The sequence below is a fragment of the Psittacula echo genome, assembly GCF_963264785.1.
Source record: "Psittacula echo genome assembly, chromosome: 2".
Taxonomy (NCBI): Eukaryota; Metazoa; Chordata; class Aves; order Psittaciformes; family Psittacidae; genus Psittacula; species Psittacula echo.
Genome location: NC_137737.1, coordinates 122,638,998 through 122,654,931, shown reverse-complemented (window position 1 = coordinate 122,654,931; position 15,934 = coordinate 122,638,998). Strand labels below are relative to the sequence as shown.

The window sequence follows — 15,934 nt, the reverse complement described above, 5'->3', positions numbered from 1 at the left end:
TGTGGTTGCTGGTTCAGTGCCTACTGTAATGTGGTGTCTTAACTAGATACCACCCTAAGCAGGCTGGCTGACTGCTTCCGATACTCAATACACTTGCATTACTAGATTTTACAGAATGCAATGAACTAAAGACATGACTACCCTTGAAGGCAGTTTTACATCCCTTAATTTTCCTTAGCTGGATTCCATACTCCAAGCATTTAATGGTTTGCATTAAATGTAAGAAAAATAAACCCACGTTGACAATAGTACAATCAGACACTCCTTCAAGTGTCCTTCAAACGTACCACTTCCCACCTTGTAAAATGGGCAGAATTTTTGGTAGTACATCTCGGATTCTCTAGTGAGCTTACATAATTTCAGGATATAGCAGGCTGTCAAGTAGTTCATATACAGTAACTTCAGTGATTTTTCTTGGTTATATCATTTATTTCTTCCTCAATTGTGATATCCAAATTTAAGTTTTGCTACTAAGAAGTAAACCAATATGCAAACACAGCATCTGCAAAAGCAAACCACCTAAGCCACCAAACACACCACAATAAACCCACAAACAGGTCTAATGAATAGTGTATTTTCAATATCAAGAGTTTGGTCTTGGCAAGACCCACTTCCATAACAGACCATGACCTCCAAAAATCTGCTCTTTTGAAAACCCTATCTTAGCTAAAACATATAAAAAACCACTGTCTTTTTCAGTTCTATTTCAATTGCAATTAAGTGATGTACACTGAGTAGCCCATTACCCAAAAATTACTTGATGTACTACTTGTGAGTCTGTAACATGAGATCCTATCCTAGGTTATTTTTAGTAACATATGAAAGGAAGGTATTTGAATGTGGTTTTGGTCCATCAGGGAAGCCCCCACTCCCAATCTCAATTAGGAGAGGCTAAGAGGCCTCAAGAGGGCATACAGAATAGAGCAGGAACCCTTCCTAGTGTTCAACACTGTATGATGCATAAGTACAGAGGCACTTCCCATGACTGGCTCTTGGAGATGACAAAAGAGGAACGATGTATAAATAGTTGAGAATGGTTGCTGCAGATAAAACAAGGAGTCCTGCTCTAAGAAAACTGACAGACAATGCTTTGCCCAAGTTGGCTGGAGAATACATGAAATATAGTAACTCCCACAAGTCTACTCAAAGACAGTCCCAGCTTACCACCATTTTCCTCTCCACAGAACACATCTACAAATCAAGAAATAAATTAATAAAACCACTCCACATTCAACTCCTACCATACTACTTCCACCACATAATCTACTATGGCTCTTAAATGAAGACAATCTAGAAGACTTGCTTGCAACTATTATGAAAAACCAAACGTACACCGTTCTACTTGGATATTCCAACACACAATGCAGTACTGCATGCTCACAAAACCAGTAAACTTGGAAGAAAACGAGAAGGATTCAGAGCCTTAACTGCTTTGATACAAGCAGTTAACCCTCAAGAACTTGCTACTGCAACAAATGCTTCACGAGGAGAGTGCTATGCAACACCTTGTACTACCAGCACCGCAGGACTTTTCAGCAGAACTACAATAAACTTGTGCCATTGCTAAGTACAAAGATGTTAATCGATCAACAAGAGAAAACTTCAGATTCTGACAACCACAGTATGCAAGAGTGTCTTCTGTCCTAGAACTACAAAGGATGTGTTTGTGTAATTCCATTTCCACACTAATAACAATCAGGATTTGCTTTTCCCTCAAATCTGAAGGCTTGACCCTTGGTGTCATGTTGTGCATGACACCAAGCAAGTCCAAATGTTCAAAAGTCACAAAAATGTTATAAAGGCAAACGCACTCAAGAGACAAACCCATCTTCCTTTATGAGGGATCAAACACAGTCACCAAAATATATCTGAAATTCTGTATATAGCCACCTGGACTTCAGCAGTCTCTAATAGACACTAAACGATACAAGACTTGTGAGGAAAAAAGCCCACAACTCTCTGCTGTAGGCAACACTGCAAGCACTACTCGTGAACTCTATTTGACAAAACAAAGTAGCAGCAAAATATTGTTTGTTTATTTTAGCAAATATGAAATAAGGAAAAATAATGGCAAGGTTAAAACTAGTTGAAAACCGAGAAACATAAAAAGTGTCAAGTTCAGAAGCTCATAACCAGAACTTCCTAAACTATTTTCTGGTAAACTCATTTATATAGACTTGACGTAGCTGAGTAAATTCGAAAGAAAGAACCAACAAACAAAAGACCCCTACACCAGAACCACAAAGCTATTTAACTGTAGCTCATCCAAGTTTAGAAACTGAGTAGCCCACCAGCATGGCTGAGTGGAAGTACTTTGGAGTAACCCTATAGCACGTCTTTGGAATAATTACTTGCGCATGAAGTATAATTAGATGTCATTTTGTGAATCAGTTTAAGTATTCTTCCCCCCATTTAAACAAAAAATGTCAAGAAAAAACCTTAAGCACCGCAATATGGAAGTCATACAATAAAAAAAAAATGAAATCACATATGCCTGTTCAACAAAACAGTCTTTCATCATGCAGCTTATAACCAGCATTAGCCAACCATAGCATAAATTATACACAGTAAGGAAAAGGAGTTGGGAAACAAGAAACTAGTAGAATGCAACCATGTATGTATGGAGGCTTGTGTTACATCCTCAAAGGGCGCATTTGATTTGATCACCACACACAAGTTTAGCATGCTTCAGACAGCTATAGCTAGCTGGTTCATCACATGGTCAGTCCCTGAAACAGGGTCCCCAGGTAAGTGGTCATGGCACCAGGACTATCAAAAGTTCAAGAAGCATCTTGATGAGACTCTGAAGTCACATGATTTAGAGTTTTAGGTAGTCCTGTGAGGCGCAGGGATTTGGACTCTACAATCCTTATGGGTTCCTTCCAATTCTATGATTCTATGCTACTTGCCTCAGATAACCCTGATCTAAAATCAACAGCATCACTCTAGAAAACAGTATTTGTCGTTAATGTCTAAGATGACATTCATACAAATCTTTTCCTGACTAGTTATATTAGGAAATGAACTGACAGCATGTGGCCATACAAATCCGGCCTGGTCATCATTTCTTACCTCACAACTTTTATTCAGAAGCTTTAAGGTACTATCTCATAATGTTCTATGGCAAGAAAATAAGAGCAGCTAACTCTAAGTCTGAAGAAAAAATTGCCAGATTTATGCCAGCATCCAACGAACTGCATGGTAACTGAAGTCTTGTTTGTCAGAAGTAACAAGGAAAACTTGATAACAGCAACGCAAACTCTGCCGGGGCTAAGAAACCTTGGGAAAAAGCAGCACAGCTGTCCTCAGAAGCAATGCTGTCGTGGCTGGCAGATATTGCCATACCTAAGAGAACCTAAAACATTATCTCAATTTTTCTACTTACAATAAATAAATAAATAAAAAGGCACACTAGAAAAGAATTTCCAACTTACTGAACTTCCTTACAACCATTTTTCAAATGAGGAGAAAAACAGGAGGCCTACCATTAATAAGGTACGGATGATTGCAGCATTTCCTTAGCTCCATCATAGTGTTTAAAAGATTAGGTACATTTGCCTGACCTCCACCCTTGGAAAGAAATGTGAAATTCTTTTCAAGAATAGCACGGTAGTATTTCTTCTGAATGTTTGTCAGCTCAACTTCAATGATGGTTTCCTCTTTGGGGGCCAAGTTCTTTTCTACATCCTCCTTGAGACGTCTCAGCATCATCGGCTTCAAAATAGCTTGGAGTTTTTGCACCTAGGAAAAATACACGTAATACGTAACTGAATTAAAACTGCAAGGCTTCATATACTTATTTTTCAATTTCCTCAATTTGAAATCCTTGTTTCCTAACTCAGATCCCAAGTAGAGTGCATACGTAAAAAAGTGCTTCCTCGATGACCTACATACTGACTGCTCGATGTTAACTCAATGACATATACACTTCTAAAGTCAACTTTCAGTGTGCAACCCTTTTGTTTAGTGACCGTTATTAAACAGACCTCACCTATAACTATCCTTCCAGACAAGGACAGTATTGCACACCAGTCATGCAGACCTAACCCAAAGTACTGCTATATAAGCAAATCTGTCTGCAAGATCAAGGTTTACAATTAAACTTGTTAGAAACAACGTTTAATACTACTTTTCCCCTTATGTATCTGCTTCTGATGATTTTCTTATTTCCCCATTTTGACATCCACTGAAGTAGAAACTACTGACGCCTTGTCTCAAAATGAAAACATTTTCTTTCTGTGAATTCTGTAACACACTGATAATTTTTAGTGTCTCCAGGTTTTGCAGGGTATTCTTTAAGACACATCCTAAATGGGGGAGTAATGAAGCAATGTTCATTTCCTCAAATACATGGAATGGGATTGCAAGGAATGGAGGAGAAAACCTAAGTCATTAAAACATAATCTCACCCATCACTTGAAAGATAAATCATATTCCAAAACAACCAATGGTGTGTCAGCAGAGGAGGCAGCTCTTCCAAACTTGTTGGCCCAAGCAATCCAGGCTCAAATTCTGCTCATGGCTGATGGCATTACTTCAGTAATAGTTCTATGTATGGCTTCAAAAGTGTCCAGTTCTGCTCTGCTGACATTTTCAGCTGGGCAGACAAAAGCTACATTGAGAGTTAAGCTATATTAACTCCAGCTCAAACACTATATTAACAGGACTACATGGCTTCTGGATCAGAGCTGGGCCACTTCCGCTCAGGTCAGAGTCCACTCTGACTGGCATGCAACTGACTGCACAATCTGGGCAAACATATCCTATGATTCCCTCAGGACACATTATGATTTTTCCAGGAGGTAAGGGGCTGGGGGAGCTATTTTGTAATTCCTGTTTTGTAATTTAGACTATTCCTTATGAAAGAGTTGCTCTCAAAGAAAGTTAAATGCAAGCAGTCAAAACTTAGAAATACCAGAAACTGATTTTTCAGACAAAACCAACACAAAGTTGTACACAAAAACGCATGTAACAATGAAGTTTGAGTATCACAGAGTCAACTGAAGTAGTTTCAGCTGGCAAATGAAGTTGCTGAGCCACCATCCATCATATTTGAAAAATCATGGCAGTCAGGTGAAGTTCCCGACGACTGGAAGAAGGGAAATATAACCCCCATTTTCAAGAAGGGGAAAATGGATGACCTGGGGAACTACAGACCAGTCAGTCTCACCTCCGTGCCTGGCAAAACCTTGGGGCAGATTCTCCTGGAAGGCATGCTAAGGCACATGAAAAACAAGGAGGTGGTTGGTGACAGCCAGCATCATGGCTTCACTAAGGGGAAATCCTGCCTGACCAATTTGGTGGCCTTCTATGATGGGGCTACGGAACTGATGGGCAGGGGCAGCGCAGTTGACGTCATCTACCTGCACTTGTGCAAAGCGTTCAACACTGTCCCACATGACATCCTTGTCTCTAAATTGGAGAGACATCAATTTGATGGGTGGACCACTCGGTGGATAAAGAACTGGCTGAATGGCCTCATGCAAAGAGTTGTGGTCAATGGCTCAATGTCCAGCTGGAGACCGGTAACGAGTGGTGTCTCTCAGGGATCAGTGTTGGGACCGGTCTTGTTCAACATCTTTGTCGGTGACATGGGCAGGGGGATTGAGTGTGCCCTCAGCAAGTTTGCCAATGACACCAAGCTGTGTGGTTCGGTTGACATGCTGGAGGGAAGGGATGCCATCCAGAGGGTTCTTGACACGTTTGCGAGGTGGGCTGATGCCAACCTGATGAAGTTTAACCATGCCAATTGCAAGGTCCTACACCTGGGTCGGAGCAACCCCAGGCACAGCTACAGGTTGGGCAGAGAAGAGATTCAGAGCAGCCCTGCAGAGAAGGACTTGGGGGTCTTGATTGATGAGAAAATGAACATGAGCCGGCTTCAGTGTGTGCTCGCAGCCCAGAAAGCCAACCGTATCCTGGGCTGCATCAAGAGGAGCATGACCAGCAGGTCTCAGGTGATCCTGACCCTCTGCTCTCATGAGACCTCACTTGGAGTATAGTGTGAAGTTCCAGTGTTCTCAACACAAAAAGGACATGGAACTGTTGGAACAAGTCCAGAGGAGGGCAACAAGGATGATCAGGGGACTGGAGCACCTCCCATATGAACAGAGGCTGAGAAAGTTGGGTCTGTTCAGCCTGGAGAAGAGAAGGCTGCATGGAGACCTCAGAGCAGCCTTCTAGTCTCTGAAGGGGGCCTATAAGGATGCTGGGGAGGGACTCTTCATTAGGGGGTATAGTGACAGGACAAGGGGTAGTGGGTTCAAAGTTAAACAGGGAAAGTTTAGATTGGATATAAGGAAGAAATTCTTTACTGTAAGGTGGTGAGGCACTGGAATGGGCTTCCGAATTATGTTGTGAATGCTCCATCCCTGGCAGTGTTCAAGTCCAGGCTGGACAGAGCCTTGGGTGGCATGGTTTAGTGTGAGGTGTCCCTGCCCATGGCAGGGGGGTTCGAACTAGACGATCTTAAGGTCCTTTCCAACCCTAACTATTCTATGATTCTATGATTCTAAATTAAGGTGCCTAAATTAAGATGCCATGCCAAGATAACTCCTAATGTTAAAGCTACCTATTGACTTTTTAAAACACTTTCATACATATAAGATGACATTTAAATTTCATAAATGATCACCAGAAGCTTTTATATTCTAGGTCTAAACCATGCTGCACTAAGGGTCTTTCATTCTGCATTGACTTATGCATTCCTTCTATTGGATAGCTTGAGAAATCTGTTTCTGAATGAACCAAAAAAATCTCCCTCCATTTGGTTACCTCTTGCTAAGCCAACTTTCAAATGTGTTCTTGTTTGTATAGAAGTCATTGATAAAACTCTCAGACATTTACACCGTAGAAGTTAGAGAGGACACTCCCTTCACTCTGATGTTGATGCATAAGAAAGAAGGTCAGCTGACAAGTTAATTCTCTTAAAGGAATTCTAGAAGCATTTTCTTCCAGCAACCATTACAAGGCACCTTACCCCAATTTTTAAATACCATATTTCAACAAGGGGAAGCCTTCCATGTTTCTGCATTGTCCATGGACAAAGGACCCCATAAACAACAACACCCCCTCCCCCCCCAGGTGATACAGCAAATTACTTTTGGTCAAAAGCAGAAGAGTTAACAAAATGAAAACAAAAACCAGGGATAAAACTACTATGGTCTTCCAAAAAGTAAATAGGTATAATTTGTAAAAGCAAATAATAAAGTTCAGATATAATAAGATGGATAATTTCACAACATCTAAATGCAAAATTGTGCAAGAGAGGTTTACCTGTTCTTCTGTTTTCAGATCACCAAATTCTTGCATGAATGTGGTTTCTGATGGAAAGCGACCTGGTTCCAAGAAGTGAAGCAAGCTAAACAGCTCTTCTACTGTATTTTGCAAAGGGGTTCCAGTAAGCAGCACTTTATGTTCCTGAAAGGTTAAGAAACAGTTGCCTAGGAATCCATCTAAATTAATTTTCAATGGAGTAACACACAAAATTCTCTTTTCTTTCCCTACATGTATCTCTCATCTTTGCTTCTTCTCCCCACCCCCAACTACTTATAGTGCTTTTAAAGACATTTCTAACTAGTATTCCAGCCTTCCTTCAGCCTAGAAAAATACTTAATTAATTAAGCACCTTCAAAAGTCCTTCCTATACAAGAAGAGATTTTACAGATCCACAACATCCCAGACCTTTCACAAATACAATGAACTTTAAATTGCAAAACAACAACTGAACTTATCCCATCACTTCCAGTGCACTTCCATCATTTTCCAGTGAAAATCCATCAATTTACAACACCTCCAAGAGATCTCAGTGTATGAAATTTTTCAGGGCTGGTGTGTAAGTTTCTAACACAGGAAACCTGAAGCAGAGTCCTACTTTCCATCTATATGCAACAGAGCATGAATGGCAAAGACAAGAGTAAAAGTTGCAAACTGCTTTAGGGAAGGAGCCCAGAGAGGTTAAGCAACTAGCCTAAGGTCAAACATGAGTTTACTAGTAGAACAAGAACTGACGTGAGAAGTTCTGTATCTCCACATGCAGCCACACCTATAAGCTCAGCTTTCCCCTAAGCAACCATAACAAGCAAAATAAAGTGCATACAGTATTTTTATAAACTTTTACTCATTAAACCTCAAGACTCCATGAAAAGTATTATTTAACAAACAGGAAGAAAGAATCATCTTATTTTTCTCTGTGCGCTTAATAAAAGTATTTTGTGCACATGATGTAATGCATATTTAGGTAAGCATCAGAAACCAACTCACTCTTCCCTTCTTTACTCAGTCTGAAAGAACATCCTTATGGCCACACAACAAGATAACGCTGGAGCTGACATTAATGCAGAGCAGTTTAACTCTCGCACACATATCTGACCACCTGACCACGCTATATTTTTAAATAACTGTCTATGTGAAGTGACTATGAAGTAAGTCACATGAAAAGAGAGAAAAGGAAGAACAAATTAATCTTAACAGAATCCACATAATTCTAGGTCTAAAACAATGAAGAGATGTATGAAACATCAGCACTCAAAAATTGAAAGTATGATATGCTTCCAGATATTTTAAAGACTTTCTGAGCAGCTTTCCCTCAGTCTTATCAGCACTGTATGATTTTACTTGAGAAGAAAACCTCTTATTTTACTTTTTGATGAGGAGTAATAAAAATACATAAGATGCAAACATAAATGTACACACTGACCAGATCCATCATCTTGAGTCCTTCCAATAGCTTACAATTCCTGTTCTTCAGCCTGTGGGCCTCATCGATGACTACACAACGCCATGGAATGTTGCGCAGCTCTGGGCAGTCAGTCAAGATCATTTCAAATGTTGTGATAATGGCATGGAACTTGTAGGATCCCTTTATCACACGACCCTAAAAAGAACAGCAAAAGTTTAAGTAAAGTCTCTGGCATGGAAACAAGTACATTTGTTTAATCTTCAAAATTCATTCTTTAAAAATACAGAACAGTACAATGGCCAAGGCGCTGAATGAAGTAAATGTAGTCACTATTGCTGACTCAATGAGGGAATACAAATGTTTACTACTTGCTTCATGTTAGCTATGGTTTTAATCCTGTAAAAAGGCCCACAAAATCCCTGCATATACATTACAAAGATGTTATACAAGTATTTCAGTTGTAATTCATGTAGATTATACTAACGCCTTGATGGATTAATGCACTGCTGCAACACTCAAAATAAGCTTTCCCAATTCTGTCAAGAGATTTTTCTTTAAATCAAAGGTATGGGACAGTCCTCCCAAACAATCCAAATAAGCCATAAGTACATTAAGGCTTCATATTTATGACTATTAGAATATTTGGCTCCAAATAAACAGTAGTTTTTCTTTCCCAGTGGACATCTCTGCATGAATTTCCTTGGTATTTTTGTAAATTTGTGTTAAGGAATGTGCAACAGGACGACTTACTTGATGTCTGGCATCACCCTCACTATTTCATTAGTTGAGAGTCTTATTTTCATGGCTGATACTAAGACTCTGCTGCAAATAAACCCTACCCTAAATAAACTTTACTGAAGATCATGGAATGAACATCTTTGTGACATTATGCTATACTTCTTCCCAATGTTGTTCAAAGAAAAATGTAACTTGCTATCTCTAGTGTCACCAGGTCTGCACAGGAACACACTCTCACACAACTTCAAAGCCATCCTACGTTTTCAAAGCAGGACTGTGTCATGGGTGGTGTACTGAATACATTTCAAAACAAACAGGTATTTTACAGTAAGGTGACCATTTCTTTCTTCAAATATGTGCAAGTCTGAATCCTTTTACAAATGACCTGCACATAATCCTCTCCAAACTGTGGGGACCAGAACTGGCTACTGACTTCATAAAATGATTGGAAACCTGATACCCTGAACTCAGCATTAAATCTGACAGTGCACATCAAGAGTGCTTCAGAGGAAGTGATGACCTGTTCAACAGTGCTTTCTTGTGGCAGTCCATAAACATCTATCTTCTTAAGGAGAAAAAACTCTTTACCTAACAAACAGCAGATGGAGATACACTAAGTGGGCAACTTAAATAGCCATCAAATGCTGTAACCTCTACATGAGCCAGGTATCACTGAAATTACAAGAATGCAGCTCAGGAGATTCTCTCCAAGTAGTGGAAAACTTTTCCATGAGCAACATAGTGATAGCAGGGCAAGTAATGCTCTTCAAAAATTATCACTGCATAAAGCAGTGCATCCAGGTGAAGCAAAAATTGTAAGAGTGACCCTTGATTATTAGCTGTCTAAATCTCAGATTAAAATACGCATAGCAGTCTTGCCACAAGAGCTCACATTATTTGAAAGATAGTCAAATGCTGTACTGAACAACACAACAGTATATCAAGCAGAAAGTTCCATGAGATCTCCAAGAGCTTTAGATGGTGAATTATGTTGTTCTTCACAGTTTCAGGTCTCCCATACTTGGGGAAGTATGAGAAAGAACCCTAAATAATCCTATGAATGTCACATTTGAGAAATCTGAATGTAGAAGCTCTCAGAAAAGTGACCTACAGCATTGTCATAGGTGAATTCATAGGCAACTAGGAAACAATTTATCCTGTTTCAGTGCGGCATCCAAATGAAGTTCTCTCATGTCAGAAACACAGAAATTTATATCCATTTACCCAGAGAAGTTAATCCATTTCAGGAAATCAATGTTCCTAATAGGCAGCAGTTTCCTGTTCTGTTTAGAAAAGTCTTCTGGAAGCAACTCAAGCAACAGAGATAGCCACAAGGTACAACAATTTCATATTAATATAAAAGGTTATGTTTTGAGGTATTAGCTCTTAGCAGATACAAACTGAGAAGACCAACTGGATGTGTGGAAGAAGTGGACTTCTAAAAAGATGCACATTCCACCATTGGGAACTGTGAAAGACTATTACGTTATTTACCCACCAACCTCAGGCTCCACTTTGAGGAACAAGAGAACAGATGCAAGAAATGTGCACAATAACCAACTACAGCCAGAAGGCATCTGGAAAACTAAGTCACAGTGACTTTATAAAATGGAATTTGACGTAATCTTTGGTGAAAGACAGAGTCCCTATTGGTGAAATATGGCCTTAAACTGCTGCATACTAACCATCTGTTACAGAAATCTGAGGTAATCCTATGCTGATGACGTGTTCCCAGCTCAGTAGCTTCTCAGCAAGGTGGAAAACCATACAGGCAGGAAAATACTCTAAGCCAACACCCACTGAGCTCAAAAGGAATGAATCAGGTAAGCCAGAAAAAGTCCTGACCATGAACAGAATTGAGCTGAAATCAACCAAGGACAAGATATTCTGTTTCTACATGTGAGCCAGGAGGTTTCTCTTTTTCAGTCCTCATTACACTGCAAAGTAAAAATTTCCCTCACAAACAACTCGACTATTTTGCAGGGCTCTGTCATTAGTTTTATTTGACATATACAGTTTTCCTGATCTTACACTAGAACTCTTTCTCAGAGGCAGAACACTACAGAAAAGCAACTGGTTTATTTCATACTCCAACCAAGGAAGGCCCCCAGAAGGTCCTTTCAGTTATACGGCTCAAGGACGTTCAGAACAGGCTTCCCTACATGACCCTCACATGCAGTAGGGCAGGAAGAGATATTAGGGAATATTCTCTGGAAGTAGTTAGTGTTGAATTCACAGCGCTGCAGAAATGTATTTTGTTACTGACTACTCTCTAGCTTTTCACAACAACTTGACTCTGGTTACTGGTGTTGACTCTGACAAAACACTCTATTGCAGATGGGGCAGGTGCTCCTTACACATGCTATCTCTTATTATGGCCCTTCAAAGCCACTCAGACTTCCTCAATTTTCAACTGCCTTTGAGAAATAGCTCAGCTTGAGAGGCCTTTTTGCACATTAAGGCCTAAAAAGCCTAAGATGCTGATGTCTAGGTTGAGGTGTTTGGCAAGAAATGATACTGGCAAAGCCAGCCTTCTTTCTCTTCCCCCATTGTACACCCACTGATGGTACTTTAGAGGATGCCAGACTGAGCACTACATGGAGATTCTTTTTGTCAGAACATGAAGAGTCTTTTTTCCCCTCCATAATTTAGTTTCTACCATGTGTTACACAGCTGACACAGTCTTAAAAAGAATGGAACACAGGTGATTTCATGACACATCTAAGCTACCTGCCACCAAAAGGATGAGTTCACTTCATTTCTCCTTTATCCCCAACCATGACAATTGTCTGATTCTCCTCTTAAGGCAGTTTAGGGAGCAAAGCTAGCAGAAAACGATTCATTTTTCTGTGCTATGAGTGCTTTATCATTACTCGCTATGGGGTCAAATGATTGCCACGGTCATTGCAAGAGGCAAGTTAAGACTATAGCAACAGGGGGAACAAAACTTTCTGCAGCTTCTTCCCTTAGATCCTTCTAGGTGCCTTTAGATCAGTGATATGATGTTGCCAAAATAACACTAAATCTGCACAGTAAGTGGGATTTTTCTGATTGCACCCCTTCAGGCTTCGCGCTACCTAACTGCTGCATCCTAAGGGAAAGAACATGCTGAGAACAAGCAGCACTTAAATAATGAACAAATATGACTTTTAACACAGGAAAACATTTCAGTAGAGACAGTATTTGTATAAACCCAAATTTTCGAATTTGGTATCACATATCCGTCTCTGGGAAGAAATAATTTTAAAACCAGAAGTACAATCAATTCCAGTTTATTTGTGCATTATACATCTAAGCAAGAAGCTAACTGTGATTATTATCCTAAGGAATAACAGGCATTAGACCTCAGTGTAGCAACTGTTATTCAAATCAATCTTCTTTAACAATAGCATATATTATTTTGATTTGAAAGTTTCTCTAATAAATTGCTGGGAAATTTGTTATTTTCTAGGCCAAACAGATGTAACTTCTAACTACTATAAATTACTATGTGTTTTTCTTCTATATATAAGTATGTAACTCTATTTGTGTTGGCCTTAATGGCATGTCAAGTTGTGCCCCAGTCATCACCTTCAAAACAATTTTTAATTAGTTCTTTCCCTGTAATAGCATGTTTTCTATCCAGCAACCTCCCCCCTAGCTTTGCTCCAAGACTCCAGTTTTTCAACACTCTGCGGACGGGAAGTGAGTACTAGGCAGAACTGGACTACCACCCCATTACTGACAAAGAGAAGAATGCTGTGACTTTTCTGCTCTTTAATAAAGACTTCTTTTCTCCTACACAGTTGCACTACAGTAGCCCATTTAACCACAGCCTCACAGTACAAACTCATGTTTAACTGGTCATGTGTCATGACATGAAGGGATCTGCATTTGTTTTACAGCCTTCCCAGAACCAAGCTCTCCCTACTCCTTGTAGCTCTCCTCCACTCCTTGTCCACAGATATCCCTATATTTAGCTATTCTGAGTATTGTTAGCTTGGATCCAATTTATTAAGTAACAAAGCTTACTCTGTATCTGCAAACTGTCTTAATTATTTACCACTCTCCCCATCTTTGTGTCATTTGAAAACCTCCACAGTAATGATTTTATGTTTTCTTTCAGGTCATTGATAAAAGTGTTATATAGCTCATGGACACAAACCAATCCCTTAAGAACTAAGCTGGAAATGCAAATCATTTCTCATTTACAATTACATCAAGAAATATCAGTTAGCCAGTTTTAAATCCACTTAATGTGTGCCATATTGATTTTATATCATACTAGTTTATTAATCAAAATATCCAGAGGCATAAAATCAAATGCTTTACAGAAAATCTAAACATATAAATTCACCACTATCACTCCTTTAAGCTCAGCTGGAAATAACACTCCCATAATGTATCAAATTTAAGTGAGGAGGATTATGTTGATTTGAAACAACATTCAATGTACATGCATTATTTTCCCCCAGTCATGTTTAATTACCTTTGGTAAAGCCATGCATGTAAGTGCAGAGACTCTGCTCTTTATACCTATAGTTTTCTGAATAATTCTACCCCAAATTTTTTCTGTACCTGCTTTCCTTCTCTCAGAAGAACTATTCAACCCAAGCACAGTAACACAGATTCAAAATACATCTGATACATAAAACTTGAAAAAGAAACATCAACAAGTTTAATTTCTGCAAGCTAATTTTTTTCCTGGAATGGTAGGCAAAGATTGTTCTTTGCGCTTAGTTCCAACTACAATAGTTTCTCCATTAAGAATCCTTTCTGTCAGCTCTCCTCAGGAATGCAAAGCAGTAAAAACCTTGCATGAAACAATGTAATCCTGAACAAGAGTTGCACCAACTCTTGGTCCACCTTCTGTTTCCAGCCTATCTCTTGGCTACTAATAAAAAGTACTCCCTTTATTAATTCATTATTCGCTAAAGCCTACTATATCAGTACAACAAACCCAATCAGTGCTTAGATTAATAAACAACAGTAAGGCACATAAAACAAAGAGAAAAAGAAAAATAATGAAGAGCTTTTACCTGTGGATCTTTGAAATACATTTCATACAACTGAATGGTCCGCCGGCTTGCTTGACTCCCATGATACACAACCACATTCAATTCTGTCCAGGTGCGGAACTCCCTTTCCCAGTTGGGAATTGTGGACAACGGTGCAATAACCAAGAAAGGACCATGGATTCCTTTCAAATATATCTCATAGAGAAACGTAATGGACTGGATAGTCTTTCCCAACCCCATTTCATCTGCTAAAATGCAGTTTCGTCTAAAAACAATAATAAAACCAGTCTGAATGATTTCTTCATAACTTAGAACATAGAAAATCAGTAAGGAGTTAAACTGACTAAACCAGAAATTTTTTAGAATGGTAAGTTTACACTGAAAAGACATCATAATCTTCTTGCATTTTAAATAAATGTTCTAATTTGTGACACAATAAGCATGGATATATCCATTCTATGTACCTCTCAAGTTCACATGGGAAAGAAAGGGGCAGCAAGGGTGTGCATGAACACATACACATGCAAAAGCATTTGCCAGAAGAGTCTGAAATATTCATGCTTAATGCAACATTATGTTATCCAGCCAGAATTAATTTGTGTATCACTCCTGCAGCAAAAAATGAGACATGTAAATTATTCTAAAACCTCGCTTTAGAAGATTACTTTATAAGGTTATTGTTTCGAAGAGAGGATTGTTTGCAATTGTTTCCAAGCTTTACCAAAGCAGAATTCAGCAGTAAGCAGTATTTTACGTACGTGTTGTACCAATTGAAAAGAAGCCAGTTTACTCCCTCCAACTGGTATTCCCTGAGTTTGTTATTGTTTTTATACTCCCTGGAACTCTCCGATTTCTTCCAGTCATCGGCAGGAGGTCGCTCCTGTTTCAAACACAGCAAATCCCATTAGTGGTTTCTGAAAGACCACATTACTTTACTATTTTCAAATAAAATCCTCTATACTGAGCCAATTCTTACCACACGCTCCGTTTCTGGCTCCCTAGACATCAGTTTCTCAAATTCTTCAATCTTAGCTTGGTCGATGTCTTGCTTGAGCTCCCAAGTGCTGTCTTCATAAGGAAGTGAACACCATTTCACCAGATAATGTGTTACAGGCTTTGTTAAGACGAAAAATAAGATTACATCACAATTTAGAAAGAATAAAAGTGTAACCATTTTGACAGGAGACCTGCAGGCTAGATAAAATTCAAACAGCTTTACCAGACCTGAATGTCTAAATCAGCCAAAAGGGTAAGAAAACAGCAGGCTGACACCTTGACAACCTAACAAAGTAAGATCAGAACACAGGGAATGTAAGCTTACAACCAACATAAGCACAACACTACAACTGAAATGGCTAAGGCTAGACTAAAATTTGTAAGTACACCAATATTCATTTTCCAACTGTTACAATTTCTGTGTTTACCACATATTTCAACAATCAATTGTTTTTTCTTATCAGTCTTCATCAGAATCTTCCCAGCCGGCAACCCAACCACCACCATTCCCTGACAGAGCATT

The 15,934-nt window shown here is 39.2% G+C and overlaps 1 protein-coding gene across 1 annotated transcript in view; it reads right to left on the bottom strand.

Annotated features, from left to right (window-relative positions):
* Nucleotides 1-15,934, bottom strand: part of CHD7 (chromodomain helicase DNA binding protein 7) — a 133,640-nt gene that overhangs the window by 21,750 nt on the left and 95,956 nt on the right. Inside the window, exons 10-15 of the mRNA XM_080611285.1 lie at nucleotides 15,392-15,529; nucleotides 15,174-15,295; nucleotides 14,437-14,680; nucleotides 8,699-8,875; nucleotides 7,276-7,419; nucleotides 3,486-3,741 (exon numbers count right to left, since the gene is read on the bottom strand). Of these exons, the coding sequence (XP_080467411.1) occupies nucleotides 3,486-3,741; nucleotides 7,276-7,419; nucleotides 8,699-8,875; nucleotides 14,437-14,680; nucleotides 15,174-15,295; nucleotides 15,392-15,529 (1,081 nt within the window). The remainder of the gene's footprint in view (nucleotides 1-3,485; nucleotides 3,742-7,275; nucleotides 7,420-8,698; nucleotides 8,876-14,436; nucleotides 14,681-15,173; nucleotides 15,296-15,391; nucleotides 15,530-15,934) is intronic.